General features: G+C 51.5%; 1 protein-coding gene across 2 annotated transcripts in view; it reads left to right on the plus strand.

Annotated features, from left to right (window-relative positions):
- ESRRB (estrogen related receptor beta) overlaps positions 1–15,265 on the plus strand; it is a 186,796-nt gene that overhangs the window by 62,467 nt on the left and 109,064 nt on the right. Inside the window, exon 1 of one of the 2 annotated variants that reach the window (XM_027972072.3) lies at positions 8,252–8,615. The exons of the other annotated variant lie outside the window; for it this stretch is intronic. Coding sequence (XP_027827873.2) covers positions 8,566–8,615 — 50 coding nt within the window. The 5' untranslated portion in view covers positions 8,252–8,565. Of the gene's footprint in view, positions 1–8,251; positions 8,616–15,265 lie in introns of those variants that run through there. 2 annotated transcript variants of the gene reach the window in all.

Here is a 15,265-nt window from a genome sequence, read left to right on the forward strand (position 1 = left end):
GGAGAACAGAGCACATCCTGGAACAGAGTGGCGTGGAGAAGGGACGCTGGGCCAGGGGTCCTGACGGTTGGCTTCAGATGACACCACTGACCTGAACGTCTTGGCAACTGAACCGGAACCACGCTGACTGAATGGATGGGCGAATGGGTGAGTGCGGCAAGGTCCACCGAGGCCTTTGTAAGCCAGTGAGGCTGTTACTAGTGCAGTGCCCACCTGTCATAGCCCATCAATCATCGCGTCATCACGCTCCTCCTCCCCAACCAAGCAAGGCGTAGTAAATCATAAAATAGTGTGAACTGCAAGAAAGTCAGTGGCCCTGAGCCACTTGCTGATTCAGTCTTGATCTCAGCCCTGGTCCCCTAGAAAACAGAGCTGGAGGCCAGCTGATACGTGCTGATGTACAGCAAAAGCCATCACAATATTGCAAAGTAATTATCCTTCAATTAAAATAAATAAAAGACAGAAAAAGAAGAAACACCAGAAAAAAAAAAATGCTGACAATTCATTGGAGAAGTATAAGGCCTGGAAAGGGAGGGTGATGGGAAAGGGAGGGAGGTGAGGTCAGATGCCAAGCAAAGTGATGTGATGTGTAGTGTGCTGGCCACCACGTGCCTAGCTGGTCTCAAAGAAACTTAGCAGGGTGTCTGGCATGCATGGCTCTTCCGGAGGGCTTATAAAGAGAAACCACACCATGAAACAGTGCTCAGAGGGCAGGGGAAAAAGGGAAGAATTCAGGGAGCTATCCTCCTGAACTTCTAGGGTACATCATCTGGGACCCTCACTAAATGCCCTCATGGACTGGACATGGAGGTGAGACTCAGCCTGAGGGGGCTGCTGAACCAGAGAGAAAAAGGAGGCAGTCGAGGGGACCAGTGATGACACCTGTAGTGTGACTCAGGCTCTGGACACAGGTGTTGACCTCCAGTGCACTGGGGCAACCCATCCCACATGGTCCCATGTTTGTCCCTCGCCGTGTGGGGCTCAGACAGCCTTCGGGAGGCCTTGACACCTTCCTCACCGCTCTTCCAGTCCTTTCCTCATCACCCTTCCAGTCTGCTTTCGAAGCGAGTCCCTCGGGGCTGCGCATAAACTTCCACCAGTGCCTGTAGTAAGAGAGAGTAAAGAGGAATTATGGCTGCTCCTTGCTCGGCTGGGTTTTGTAGAATTACCCCAAAGCAGTGTTTATCATGCCATTGAGCTGGAGGCCCATGCTTGATGTGCTGTCTGTCCTGACCCTGATCTCTCTCTGCATCGCTGCCCTTCCACCAGCTCTCCTACAGTCCGGCTCATTCTAGGGTCATTGCTGACAAGTGTATTACCGGTGTTTATCCATATTAAATCTTGCACCGTTGACTGCCTTCTTCTCTATTTCTCTAAACCCTCCTCGGTCCTCCTGCAGTTTCCCTTCCTGCCTTGCCTCGCCCTTCTTGGAAAGGCAAAGCCTTCTAAGACAGGAGTTCTAGTGAAGCCTGTTGCTAATTGTTTACGAGGAATGATGTTGTAAGAGGAGGCCCTGGCCCCAAGCCTGGAGCCTTCATCTGGAATTGGTACTGACCCGTTCATAATTGCTTCCCAGGTGGCGCTAGTGGTAAAGAACCCACCTGCCAATGCAGGAGCCGTAAGAGAGGCAGGTTTGTTTGATTCCTGGGTTTGGAAGATCCCCTGGAAGACAGCATGGCAACTCACTCTGGTATTCCTGCCTGGAGAATCCCATGGGCAGAGGAGCCTGGTGGGCTACAGTCCATGGGATCACAAAGAGGGGGCCTGAGTGAAGTGGCTTAACATGTACACACTCATAATTACCTCTTTCTGAGCGGTGTGGACTTCACTGATGCGACTGGCTTCATTACAGTTTACATTTGGGAAGGTAACTGTCGGCCAGCACTCTTCTCATGTAAAAACATAGTCGAAAGCTCTCATCTTAATCATGTTTTACATAGCTCGAGCACTTTACAGTTTATAAAACACTTACATTTGATTTTTCCTAAAACCTAAAAGCATGTGCTGTTTTCCCCTCTCCATAAAACATTTTACTAGAGCAAAAATAAAATGCATTTGATTCTAAAGAATAATGAAATAAGAAGTTCTACCTTAATTGAGCCATTAGGAAATGAAAACGCATTTCAGCGTTCCCCATGTTGACTTTTATATCATTAACACTAGGGAGACAGGCTCAGCCAACATGTTTCTTTGTTTCCCACTAAATGGCAACACTTAACATGTGTGTGCTGGCGTACAATTAATTTTCCCAAAGTTTCACATATTTAATAATTTCTTTGAGGTAATTATCTCTGAGAGTAGAAATGTACTGGGAGGCATAATTTGTTGAGTTTGCCAAACAAATTCTTCATTCTTTCCATGGCCAGTGTTGACCATGAGATTTTGGCAGTTAGAAGTATCATCCAGCATAGGAAGGGAATGATTTCAGTGAGTGCAGACTCTTGCATCTTCCCATACATAGAAAAACGCTAAAGTCCTTAACTTGAGATATCTGGCTTCCTTTAATTAACAATCATCTTTTGATGTTCAGCCCACCCGTCCTTCGTTGCAAAACTTCTGCATGTTTGGGCTCCTTCCCTTGCCTCCTCAGAGCATTTCTGTCAGGGTCACTTGAGATGCTGTCTCGGGGGCTTGCAGTCCTAAAAATTCCCACCGAATAAAACATAACTCTGAAAAAAAAAAACCAAATATATTAAAAAAAAAAGCCATCGTCAAAGAAACTTTGGCCTTTTACCAATGATAAGGCCCTAGAAACAACCTGCTTGCTTGATATTTGAAATCGACCATGTTTTATGCACAAACTGATGCAAAAGTCACAAGAAATTGGATGATAAATTAATATGTGACACAGATGAAAATAAGGTCAGATTTCTTTGTTATTAGTTTTGATAAAAACCCACCATCCACTGTAATGGAAAATACTTAATTAGGCAGCTCATTCAGTCAGTCAGTTGTTTCATGCCTCTTAGGTACCAGGCGCTATCAAGGTACATTTTTCTTCTCCACTGACTCTCCTCCTCGCTCTGTATCTCCTCTTTCTTCCCCTCTTTGTTCTCCTCCTCCTGTTCCTCTCTCTTCCTCCCAAAGTTTGGCAGGTGGCAAAGCTCTTCAGTCATGATGTGTTCCTCTTCTCCTGGAGATGAGGAGGAGGAAAGGTCTCTGTTTCTCTGGAGGGACACGTCTCACCTTCCTGCCTGCTCACTGCAGTCGCCGTCTTGCACAGGGAAAGGAATCTTTTGGGCACACAGAGAACTTCAATATGCCATTCAGCTGTGTTAGTGAGAATGGAATCTTGAGACTCAGAAAAAAAAAAAATAATAATCACAGAGCTTTGAAATATCTGGAAGTTATTCCTCCAAGACCCCTGATAGGGGTTTCAGATAATGAAGTGGATAGTGGTGGTGGGAGGGACCCCAAGCATTTATCCACTCAAGACATCGCCCCCTTCACATTTCATCTTTGGTGTCACAGCGGCAGTGCCAACAGGACACAAGCCTTCTTGCCCCAATAATAGCCCCTTACAGCTTCAGGAAAAGCCATCATGTTTCCTCAGCATTTATCTGTCAGCAGGAGACTATTATGGGAGCACAAACTCGCCTTGTATTAGCGTTATCAGTTCATTATGATCCTTGGGACGTGTGCCAGCCAGTGGGCTGCCAGTCTGCTGACCAGCACAGGGGGATATAACTCCACATCCCAAAATTCAAGCCTTGAGAAGACAGCAGGCCCACAGGGGTGTATGGTCGGGGACATTTTCTCTGGCCAGGAGTTCACAGAGCCCTGGCTTGATCAGCACGATCCCCAAAGATGCCCAGGTCAGGCTCACTGTCCAGGCTGGACCCACATTAGTCCTCACGGACCATCAATGGACGCACTTTCCCAGCTCACCTCCTCCAGTGCTTACCCTGGGGTGGAACAGTGCTTACCCTGGCGTGGATTGTGACTCAGTTCCATGGAGGCAACCTCTCCTTCCTGGGCTGGTGGTAAGGAGTAACTACACGCCTTGTAGGCATCATTCTCACCTGGAAACTTGGTGCGGTGAACGTGGATGCGGTCGAGGGACAGGGATGCTATAAACAATTAGCGTCTCGCGTTCCCTGTGCTGAGGGAGAACATGGCAGGATCTCCAGAAATTCCTGTTGGGTCTTGTCTTTTGTGATGAGGCCATCGGGTCCTCCTGCTGGGTTGCCTGGCTTGAAAGAGGAGAAAAGCCTCCTCATTGTTGGGCTGGAGAGCAGCCAGTGCAGGGAGGGGATTCAGAAATCTGAGAGACACTGCTTGCTGCTGTTGTTTCCTGTGCGGAAAAGACCAGTGTCAGAGCAGGGTGGGGAGGCACCTCGAGACAGGGACACACACTCCAAGGGCGGAAATCTTCACCACACTTGGGGCAAGGGGTGATGCTCTGGGTTCAGCTGCATAGATTATGGCAAGGCAGCTTGAGTGGTCCTCAAGATCCAGGTGCAGGCCATTCTAGGACTTAGCCAGACTGGGATGGGAAAGAGCGGGTGGTTAGTGTGGACCTGGGTTCGGCTATTTGTGAGACACTGGGTGCTTTTTGTACCCAGGGAAACATAGGTTTGGGGGACAGAACAGGCTGAGAAGTGTCTGGGAATCTCTTCCTACTTATCTGCCTCCTGGAACCCAACCCCAAGGAAACCACTTGGGGAAGGGTCCACACTCTTGCACTTGGGGAAGAGTGGAATATTCCTTAGGAGAGAGCTTGAACTTGGGGAAGAGGGAGGAGGGAAAGTGAAGAGACCTGCATACAAAGAATTAGTAATAGAATAAGTAGAAATCCACCCTTTGCCAGTTCTTTGCTGTGTGACCTTGGGTAGGTCACTCCACCACACAGGGCCACTTAAAAATTTCCTTATTTATAAAGTCTGATGATGGTTCTAAATGATTGCCCAAACCCTCCCCACTCCCACCACCTCTCCAGCCATAAGGTCTTGTGAATGTAAGAAATGTCTATTTAAAGGAGTTTGTCACAAGAACAATGTCAGCTGCTGTTCCCCTTCTACCCTCCGCAATTCCTGTGTCCGATGCCTTTTGTTCCATTCTCCTTGGGCTGACTTGCCCACCTGGGGGTGCCAATATAGGGACAGAGGAGAATAAAGAGGTGGCTTAGAGCTTTTTGCTGGGGTAGGGGTGGACTACATTAGCACCTGCTCCGGGTGAGCAGCGGAAGATTGAGAAGATGATGGGCTGAATGACTTTCAAGCTTGCGGGAGCCCAAGAGATCTGCCCACCCCGACTCTACCCCCCAGAACCACCTTTGCTTTCTGGAGAAGAGATGACTTCGGCCAGGCCGTGCAAAATGGTCAGGACCAGAACCCAGGCGTCCTCTGCACTTGCCCTCCAGCTAGAGGCCCGGAACCCGCCCTGGCTCTGGGAAGGAACCCCAGCCCCCATGAGCTGGCTGGGGACAGAGGGGAGGAGAAAAACTGGTCCCACAAAGAGTGTGTGTCCTGGCCACACTTGCCTGGGAAACCATAGGAGAAGCCTGGCCCTGCCAGGCTGGATCAGGTCCCCAGGGTGTCCGTGCCAGTGGGCCCTCTCCTCCCCTGCAGTGGAGCCTGCAGGCTCACACTTGCCATGGAGGGAAGGGAGGGAGAACTCGGCTCCAGGGCCGTGTGTGATGCAGCTGGACAGTCATTGCGGAGCCGGAGGACGGCCACAGAGGGCTGGATCTCAGGGACCTCTTTCTCGCCCTGGAGGACAATCAGCTAGGGCCCAGGGGCGAGGCCCTTAGCTACCTGTGTCCCTGCGCCTTGGATACAGACAGTAGTTGTGCGGGCATGAACCTAGCTTTTTTAATATTAATTTTTATTGGAGCACAGTTGATTTACAATGTTGTGTTTTTCTGTTGTATAGCCAAGTGAATCAGTTATAGATATACCCACTTTTGTGTAGATGCTATTCCCATATAGGGCATTACAGAATATTGAGCAGTGTTCCTTCTGCTATACAGTAGGTACTTATTAGTTATCTATTTTATATACAGTAGTGTGTATATGTTTGGAACCAACACAGACTTTCTGTTTTCCCTCATTTGCACCCAGTGGCTTTGCATCCAATCCAAGCTGTGAATTTGTTTTTCTTTTCATGCTCCACTGAGTGTGCTCTATCTCCAGTTTGCAAAAGGTGCACCCCCGAAAAGACACAGTGGAATTCAAACAGCCTGTTAGGAGCTAAGTCCCTGCGGGGCAGCCATCCTGTGCCCACAGCAGACGGCCCCCGCCCCACTCTACCTGCTGTGGTCTGATGTTTCTTTCAACAAAGTTTTTAATCAAGGAACTATGTGCCAGGCACTGGTAAACACTGGGGATTCTCCAGTGAACAAAAACAGACAAGGTCCCTGCCCTTATAGAGCTTACAATCTAGTGGTGTGTGTGTGTGTGTGTGTGTGTGTGCACACGTGCATGGAGGGGGTGGTATTAGTCATATCAATATATGTATAATTGCAAACTAATAAATTACCTGAAGCAAGGCAAACAGCAGAAGCTTCTGATGTGATCTGGAAGCTGGGACGTTCTAGGCGGCGGGGACAAAGCCTGAGGGGGCCATCTCATGGGCTGAGACAGGGCGTGGAGACACATAGGAGCTTGTTATCTGGGGGGTGCTGGTTGGCCTCGGGGAAGGACTGGGGTCTCTTTCCTAAATGCAACAAATTTTGGAGGGGACTTTGGATGTTCGTTTTACAAAGTGCTCCCTGGCTGCTAAGTGCTTAGCGAGTGGTTTTCCAGGGGCCAGAAAGGATGCAGGGAAGCCAGTCTGAGGTCTTAGCAAGACATGGTGGTTGGATCTCTGCACCCCTCTTTCCATTTCCGATGTAGCCAAGTACCTATGTGATTAAAAAAAAAAATCCAGGGCTGCTGGGGGCTCTACTGACAGAGCCGACATCTTCATCCATCTCTCTGTGAGATACCTGCCAGCGCCCCGAGCCTGGAGAATCCCACGCGGTCCTCCACTTCAGCACATAGGAAAAACCTCAGCTCGGTTTCCCAGCCTGCACGAGCTTCCATTTATCCAAGTCAAGTATCATCTGCCGTCCTGCCGCCCATTCCCCAGCCCCTCCCGGGCGGCCGGCCCCTCCTGGGGTTTCTCACAACCCTCCTGCTTTTATTCCTGAAGTGCTTGAACACTGCTTGCAGTTACAATCCATTTAGACTTTATTCTGATGATAAAATGATGTTTTCCCCCCTACTGCTCATTGTCTTTTGTAGAATATAGGAGAAGAATGTGATGGTCTCTCTTGAAGGCTTTTTTCCCCCTCCCTTTTAAATAATTCTATACCTATCTCCTCCCAACACTCATTTGAATCATCAAATTGATTATTATCCCTGTGGCTGGCACATCTCAAAAGATGACAAGCCCCAGAAGAAGGACTGGGGCTCGACTTACAGCTGGTTTTGGTACAGTAACATTCAGGTTCATGGAGATAGCAGCAGACAGGGATGCAGGTATGTTCGTAGCTGGGGATTCAGGTGTGTATGTTGAAGTGTCTACTTGTGCTGTGAAGTGGATGTGGCTGGTAAGTTGGTTGTTTTAACCATAATGGTGTTTTTCTAAGCAGACAGGAATTTATTTATTGTGTCTGTGTCCTGGGAATGTTTCTGAGGGTTGCCAATGAAGAGAACATCACTGAATACATCTTGAGAGTGTTTTATAGCATCAAGCCCTGCCGTCTAATCCTATGAGAGCTGTTCAGAACCCACTGGCCCAGGTGATGAGAGCTGGGAAGGGAATCAGCCCCTCTCTTGCTGGGGCTCACCTATGGGCCTGACCCTTTGCACTTTTGTGCACTAAACACCAGGTGTGAGGCTCAGAATTTCTAAGGAGCTGGCCTCTTCTTTTTGATAGGCGAAAGGAGAAATGGGTCTCGTTTTTAAATTTAAAAACAGACCCCTTCCAAAAGGCTGAGAAATGAGTTTGCTAGACCTGCCAGTTAAAAGATCAGACTGGGGGTTCGGGTGGAGAGGATATAGAGGGGGCACACCTTTCGAGTCCTCAGCCCCACCAGCCAGTTGGGCTGAAAAAGAAAAAAACATTTTTTTTTTTCTTTAATGGCGAGAGGACAGGCCTTGCGGCTCTACAGCACAGTTCTCCTACTCCTCCGGAGGTGGGGACCTCGCGCGAGCGCCTGGTTCCATTGAAGTCTCTCTGGCTCACCCCCCTCCCCCCACCCCAGCTCGATTCTGTCACTTTAAGTCCAGCCCCTGAGAGATAGCCAATAGGAGCCAAACCATACATCAGTCTCGCAGCCTTAAAGCTACAGTAGGGTTAGTGGGCTCCAGGTCTCTGGTGCCCGAGCCGCCTCCACCGCTTCGCATCCCCTCTGCCCGCGCAGGAGTGTGTGCCCGAGTGCGGGAGCGCTGGGCTGGGCGCGCAAGGCTCTCGGCCTCCCTCGCGCCCCGCCGCGGCGCTCCCATCCACCCACTCCGCCTCGGCCGGCTCACCGTGCCCCTGCCCGGACTCGCACCTCGCCGGTGCCCTTCACTCGCTCTTCCGCGAGATCTCCCCGCCGCCTTTTCTCTACCAACTGGGAATGCTAAAGCGGGACTGATGGACGTGTCCGAACTCTGCGTCCCTGACCCCCTCGGCTACCACAACCAGTAGGTGCTCGGCTTCTCCGTCTGTGTCCGTCCTTCTGTCTGTCCGGCCGCCTCTGTCTCGAGTGTCGCAGTTCTTCTAGGCGTTCTTGAAGTGGCAGGGACCCCGGGGCGGGGGCGAGCTGAGGGCACTTGGGGGGGACGTCGGAAGGGGAAAACCGCACACTTCTCTGGGTTTCCTTCTGGGGGTGAACCGACTCTAACTTTTCCCTCACCGCCCGCCCCCCCCGCCCGTTTTGACAAACCCTCACTCTTAGGTAAGAGCAGAGCTTTTCTTATTCATTCCGATCGTCCCCCGCGGGGAGAAAATATTCGAGTTTCTGTGGAATGGGGAGGAGCGAGCCCAGAACAGGTGCGGGAGTATCTCAAGGATGTCCCGTCCCCACTCGGGAAAGCGTCCCTGCGGGCCCTTTGACTTTAATGTTTATTTCCATACGGGGGACCAGAAACGGTCCGGGCAAGGGGGCGAAATTGAACGTGCCGTGCAGGTTTGGAAACTGGGCGGCGAGCGCGGTCCCACGCTGCGGTCCCAGAGCGGCTCCCCGAGGGCGCGCACGCGGCGCGGTGGACCCAAGTCCTCCCCGCCCCCCGCCCCCAGGGGTGCGGGCGGCGCGGCGGGGTAAGACAGCTCCCCGCATGCCCCGCCACGGGATGCCCGCCTCCCGCCAGGAGTGGGGACAATCGGCTGGACGCTGCAGCGGAGGCAAAGTTGGTTCGCGGCTTTAGGCGAGGCGGTGCCGGGTAATTTCCGTGCCCCGGGGCGGCTTTGCGCTCGCCTCCCTGGAACCTGGGGTGGTCTGAGTCGCGTGCGCGCGGGTGGCCAGCGGGGGCTGCAGGGCTAGACACCGGGTAACCGCAGGTCCCTGGACTTGGGCAGCTTGCCGAGTGCGCGGAGTGAGGAAGCGCACAACTGATCCCCCAAACGGTGGAACGCTGCCCCGCGCCACCATCCTTGACTTTGCGCGGTCCTGCTCCGGCCGCCCGCCGTTCCCCTCCCAGGGCCCTCCGCGATCGGCGCTCCCCACCTGCCCCGGCACCTGTCCCCGGCTCCCCGCGGGCGCTCCAGGCGCCGCTGCTCTCCGGGCAGGTGTCGGGGCGTCTGGGTGTGGGCGCACTCCATGTGGTTTCCCCGGAAGGCTTCAGATAATACTACAATGAAAACTCTAGATTCTCGTGGATTTGCTTAACTTCTCGCTGTTCTTCCTTCCCTTTTTTTCCCGCCCCCCTGAAGCAAGCTGAACTGCCAAAGTCAGTTCTCCTTCGGTCATCCTTTCGTTTTTTGTACCACCCCCTCCTCCCAGGAACCAAGACATCCCTAAACAATACTCTGAATAACGTGGGGTCCCAGTAAGTGTGATTACGCCCCATGCTGAACAGAATACCTCCACCCCAGGTGGACCGCGCGTGAGAGAGAAGGCAACTTCACAGCAGCGTCTCCTGGGGGCTACCGCAGGGTCCAGCCTCCACGCTGACCTTTTTTATTACAGTTTTGGGGTTTCCTTGGGCAGAGGGTCCTTTAGGTGCCGCCAGAATTGAAACAGAGTGTCAGAAGAAGGCGACTGGATTAGGAGATGAGGGGGATCTTGGATTCAGATTTCCATCAGTGTGAAAAGTGGCTTTTAATTCTCTTTAAAGGTTACACTGATCCCAGCTTGTATGGCTGGTGCAGTTGGAGAGGGGGCCCCTTTCACACTGTGGCGCTCTCTCCATAAGGGAGGGGGAGCCCCCAAAGAAACCTCCCGGGTGGGTGAGACTGTGAACTGTGTGTGATGCTTGTGGGGCATTTCCTCACATAAAATTACCAAGTATGACAAATATTGGATATTTAAATTATTTAGTTTTCTTCTCTCCAGAGGTGACTTCTTTAGTTGAGCTTGAAATATCTATGTATTTGTCCCTGGCTCAAGTCACAGTCAATAAATATGAAATTTTGTATGGGGGAAGTACATCTTTTGATTATGTTGACCAGGAAAGCAAGGAGAGATGGGGGATTTAGCAGCTGGGTAATTCATCGAGTTGACGGCAACCCTGGCTTGAGTTTGAGGAGAAATATGGGCAAAGAAGGAATGTCAGGGAAGCGGCAAAGGGGAATGAGGTAGCCAAGGTCCTGCGTGTCTGGGAAGGGTTTGAAGTGGAAATCAATTAGAAAGTAAGCCTGATAGTGATTTGGATTTGGACTCCCTAGCCTTCCTGTTTTTGTTTGTTTGTTTTTGCAAAGAATTAGCTTCTCACTCCATGGGGCACAGGAAAAGCCAGAAACTTGCCTGCTGCTTCTACGGAGGATCTAAGCATCCCGGTGAGATGCCCTTTCTCAGAGCCCCAAACCTGCTGGGCAGCAGTCCAAGCGTTAGTGAGCCGGGCCCCCGCACGCAGGTGCATGCCTCCTGGAGAAGGCGTACCTCTGCGATGGTTACTGGGGTACAGAATTGCCAAGGACAAGCTTGTAGAGGTCGGAGGCTGCTGTTGGGGGAGGCCGCTTTCTGACCACCACCCCCTGGTGTTTCTCTGCTTCACAACAAGTAGCTTTAGAGCCCCCCTGGTAGCAAAGTGACAAGACGCAGGACGGCATTCTTTGGTTTGTTGGAAGGATGATAGAATGAGTCCATCCCTTATGGTGCCTACGTTTCTCTGGGAACATATACAAGAGTGGGTGGGTTCGAGTGGTCTGTACGGATAGTTTCTACCTGTTTGCCTTAGTTGACATCCCCGGACTTGAAAAAAACCCAAGGGCGCAGGGACCACAGTCCAGCGAGGAAGAACTCCCCAGACTTCCCTTTCACCTGCTAATATACAAAGAGTGATCTTTAATATTTTAGTGTTATTTTCACTTTCCGGGTGAGAAATACATACACACACATACACACACACACACACACATACACACACACACAGATACACCAGGACCTTCATACCTTTCTCTCCTTCATTTTCATTTTCCTGTAGCCAATCCTGTAGGTGACTCCATTACCATTTCTAATCAATATTTTATGTACATATATAATCAGCCAGAGTCGGAGTGAGCGTGCTGGCTTGTGTGGGCCTGTGTACAAATGCGTCAGGGACGGACCCGATGGAGATCCTCGGCAGACAATCCGGGGAGCGGGGGGCGGGGAGGGGTGGCTTCATCACCCACCATCCGATGACCACTTTGCTGATGTTAAAGAAACAGAAAACAAACTGTCCCAAAGGTGAAATATGTGGGTTCACACATAGGAAAAATGCCACATGGTAATTCAGAATCAGTAACCCAGAGAAAAACAAAGGGGGGAATTAATTTTTAATGGTACATTTAAAAATAAATCAGCAGGAGGACATTCATCTTGGTTTTCTGAGGGAGGGGCTCTAGGAAATAAACCTTTCAGTGTCTGTAGCCCCCTCTGGAAGGTATGGGCTGCTGTGGAAGAGGATGGGCTCGTCGTTCAGGCCTGAGGGCGACAAGCTTAGCAGGAAATAGGAGGGCCCCAGTCCTGGGCAAGGCCCTTTCCAGCTGACTGAGATCTGGACATCAACTGGAAATTTCCTTTCGGAGCTTATTTCCGCAACTCCATTTTAGAAACAGTCCTCGATTTTTACCAACAATTGGAACATACGAAAAAGATATTTCTTAAACAAACGTATATGAAGAAACAGACTGACCCACCAAACAAGAACCTTTTCATTCTATTGATTTGGAGGAATCAATACATATTCCATTTAGTCCGAGAGAGGAGAGACAGAGGGGACTTTCGGGGAAAGCTCTGCGAGGGAAGAGGCTGTGATAGAGATTTCATGTCATAACCCTGCCTTCTCGGAGTGTCCCGGCTCTAGCCCAGGGGGCCCTTGTGACTCTGTCTGCTTGATTCGTGTTCCTGATAATGGGACATATTGCCAGATGCTTTCTTTTCTTTTTTTAATTTTAAGATAATCTGAACTCAGTGAGTTTGTCTCCTTCCTCAGTCCTCTACAAAATGCCCAGCTTCTGTTGAGCACAGGAACTGGGAAGCCCTGTACAAGTCTGGCAGCCCAAAGGAAGGTGTCAGGTGGAGAGACATCGCCAGCGTGTGTACATGAGGGGTGGGAGATGGAGCTGGCTGTGTGAATGAGCAGGATTCAAAAAGAAAGCGAGTTCAGTCAAACATTTAGACAAGAGCCGAGGTGCTTTTGACCCGGTTCTGCAGCGCCCTTCCCTAGAACGCGTCTTCCAGAGGCTTTAGGTGGTTTTCTCAATCTTATTTCTTTGTAGTTCTCGTTTACAAGGACAGAATAGCAGAGATGCTGAGCCTAATCCACTCCTTCAAAGTCAAGTCCAGCCCACACCCTGAACACCCCAGGCTGGTGCCTTTTCACACCTACCGGCCATCGTTCAGCCCTGTGTCTCTGCAAGCTCCAGTCCTCCCAGTCTCTTCCAGCTTGACCAGGAGGCCTGCCCAGAATTTGTCAGGACTCCTCCCAGCTTTGCCTGGGAGCTTCTGGCTTGAAGCTGGGTGGCTTTTGGCTGAACAGTCCCCTAGGGAATGCACAGCTTGAGTGCTGAGCCTCCGATATCCTCCATCGTGGCCATGGTTCCTAGAGGATGTGTGGGGCACCAGCAGAGGGTCCACAGACCAGGCCAGGAAACCCCGAGGGACTCAGCTGGAGAATGGACTGGAAGCAGATAAATCTGAGCTCACCTCCTGCCCTTGGGGCCGTTTGCTGACTTCTAGGGATAAACTAAAGGTCCAAGTGCTGGTGACCCCTGATTGGACTTCCTCTCTGCTGACCGTCCCCTTTCTCAGGCCCAGCAGCACTGGACCTCCGGGGAACTGTCATATGCGTGATCGTTCCTCGGAGGAAGGGTCCATGGGCCCCAAGGGCTTCTACTGCCCCCGGTGTCCCCTAGTGTGGCTAGCGTGGCCTGCAGCAGGCTCACATCCTGGTTGTCCCATCCTCTAGTGTGGCCAGGTCCCTGCACAGGGAGGTTGCGGTGTTTATAATTGCAAATGTAATTAGCAGTCCAGCTCTGGGGGACTGGGATGCTCAACTTCTCTGCACACCAGAGTGACCCCTGTGCTGGCTGGCCGGCAGATTAACCCTTCCTGGGTCAGCATGCCCACCCACCCACACACGCTCCCCCCACCTCTAGTGAGGCTGCTGACCTTTCCCTGATAATGTCAGGGCTGTCCCGGGGAAGGGGGTTGGGCGAGGGGGCAGACTGCTTTCTGGGAGAGGTTGTCAGGGCAGTGCCTGGGAGAGGTCAGTCACTGGGGGCGTGTTTCTTCCCTAGGCCACTGGGCACGTGACCCTTACCACTTGTGACAGTGTGACCCGCTCCCCCCTTTGGCAGGCTGGAGCATTTTCTGGCATGCTTACTGGGCCACACTGGAAGGAGGTCACTGGAAGACTGTGGGTGCATGCTGGTCAGTGGCTCTAGGGGCTTCGCTGGGGGAAGCAGGGCTCTGGAGGCACCTCCTTGTACCTTGTGACTGCCAGCTGGCTCCCAGGTTCTGCGGGGGTGCCCTCACTCTCGATGTGTGTGGGGGGCAGACTGTAGGAAAACACGGGCTCAATTTGTCCTTGGGAGCAGAGACTACCCCACCCCTCTCCACCGCCACAATCAACCACCCAACAAAAGACACTGCCAAATCAGGCAAGTAGGAAACTTGGAGCCCCCGTATGGCCCCAGCCCCCCACCCCTCCTGCGAGTGCACTGATGTGTCTGCCTACCTAGAGTGCCTTTCTGGAGGATCAGGATTAGAACAGAGAGGATTTTAATAGCCCCTCTACTTATAAGCATTGGCTTAAGGGAGTATCAAGCCCTTTTCTGTTGCCGTTAACACCCCTGATACAGAGGATGTCTCCAAACCCGGAAGCATCAAAAGCTGCGTCCGTTCCTAGGAAAGTGTCTGTGTGTGCACGTGTGTGAGAGCCACGGCGGGGCTCCCCTTTCAGATGGGAGACGAGGAGCTCTGCTGTTTGAACCCGTCCCCTGCTGGCCTGCCTTTTACCCCTTGCCTGGATTGAGGTCAGGCTGTGGCCACATTCCAGCAAGGGGCTGTGCGCCTTGGGATTTTTCCGTGGTGTGGGAGGGAGCCCAGAGCGACCCAATGGGGCTGGCTGTCCCTGCCACTGGAGGAGTTCAGTCTTTCCTAAGAGGCTCTCTTCAGTTTTCTGGGCCTGGGTAGGGCTGGCAGACCCTGGAGAGGGCGAGCAAGCCAGGCTGCCCTTCTCCTGGAGAACAGATGGTCACACTCAAAGAGGCAGGCAGTTCTTCCCCAGGTCCCCGGCTAACCCTTCTCTCCCTGGATATGGCCATCGACAGTCTTATCGCTAAAGGTCAAATGTGTTCTTACGTCAAGGAAAATCAGACTGGTTTTCATTTGCTCATGGGACTTTCGATATGAAACTGGTTGAGGTTAGAAAAAAAAATCTATTGGCTAAATGCCTTAAATTCAGGATTGTGTGGTCTCGGGTTAAAATAAGCTCCAAATAAAAGTTTTCCTGGGGGTTAGAGACATAATTGTTTTTTCATCTTCATTTGCCGTGCTTTTTAACCTACACACGTTTTAGTCCCAAAGAATTTCGTTTTCCTTCTCTTCCTCTTCGCCCCCCACCCGCCCGCCTTTAAATTTCTCTCCCCTGTTCCTTTTGACTTTAAAAATATTCGTCTTTTCAACACTGTCATTCAGTGTCTCCGG

The sequence above is a fragment of the Ovis aries genome, chromosome 7, assembly GCF_016772045.2.
Source record: "Ovis aries strain OAR_USU_Benz2616 breed Rambouillet chromosome 7, ARS-UI_Ramb_v3.0, whole genome shotgun sequence".
Taxonomy (NCBI): Eukaryota; Metazoa; Chordata; class Mammalia; order Artiodactyla; family Bovidae; genus Ovis; species Ovis aries.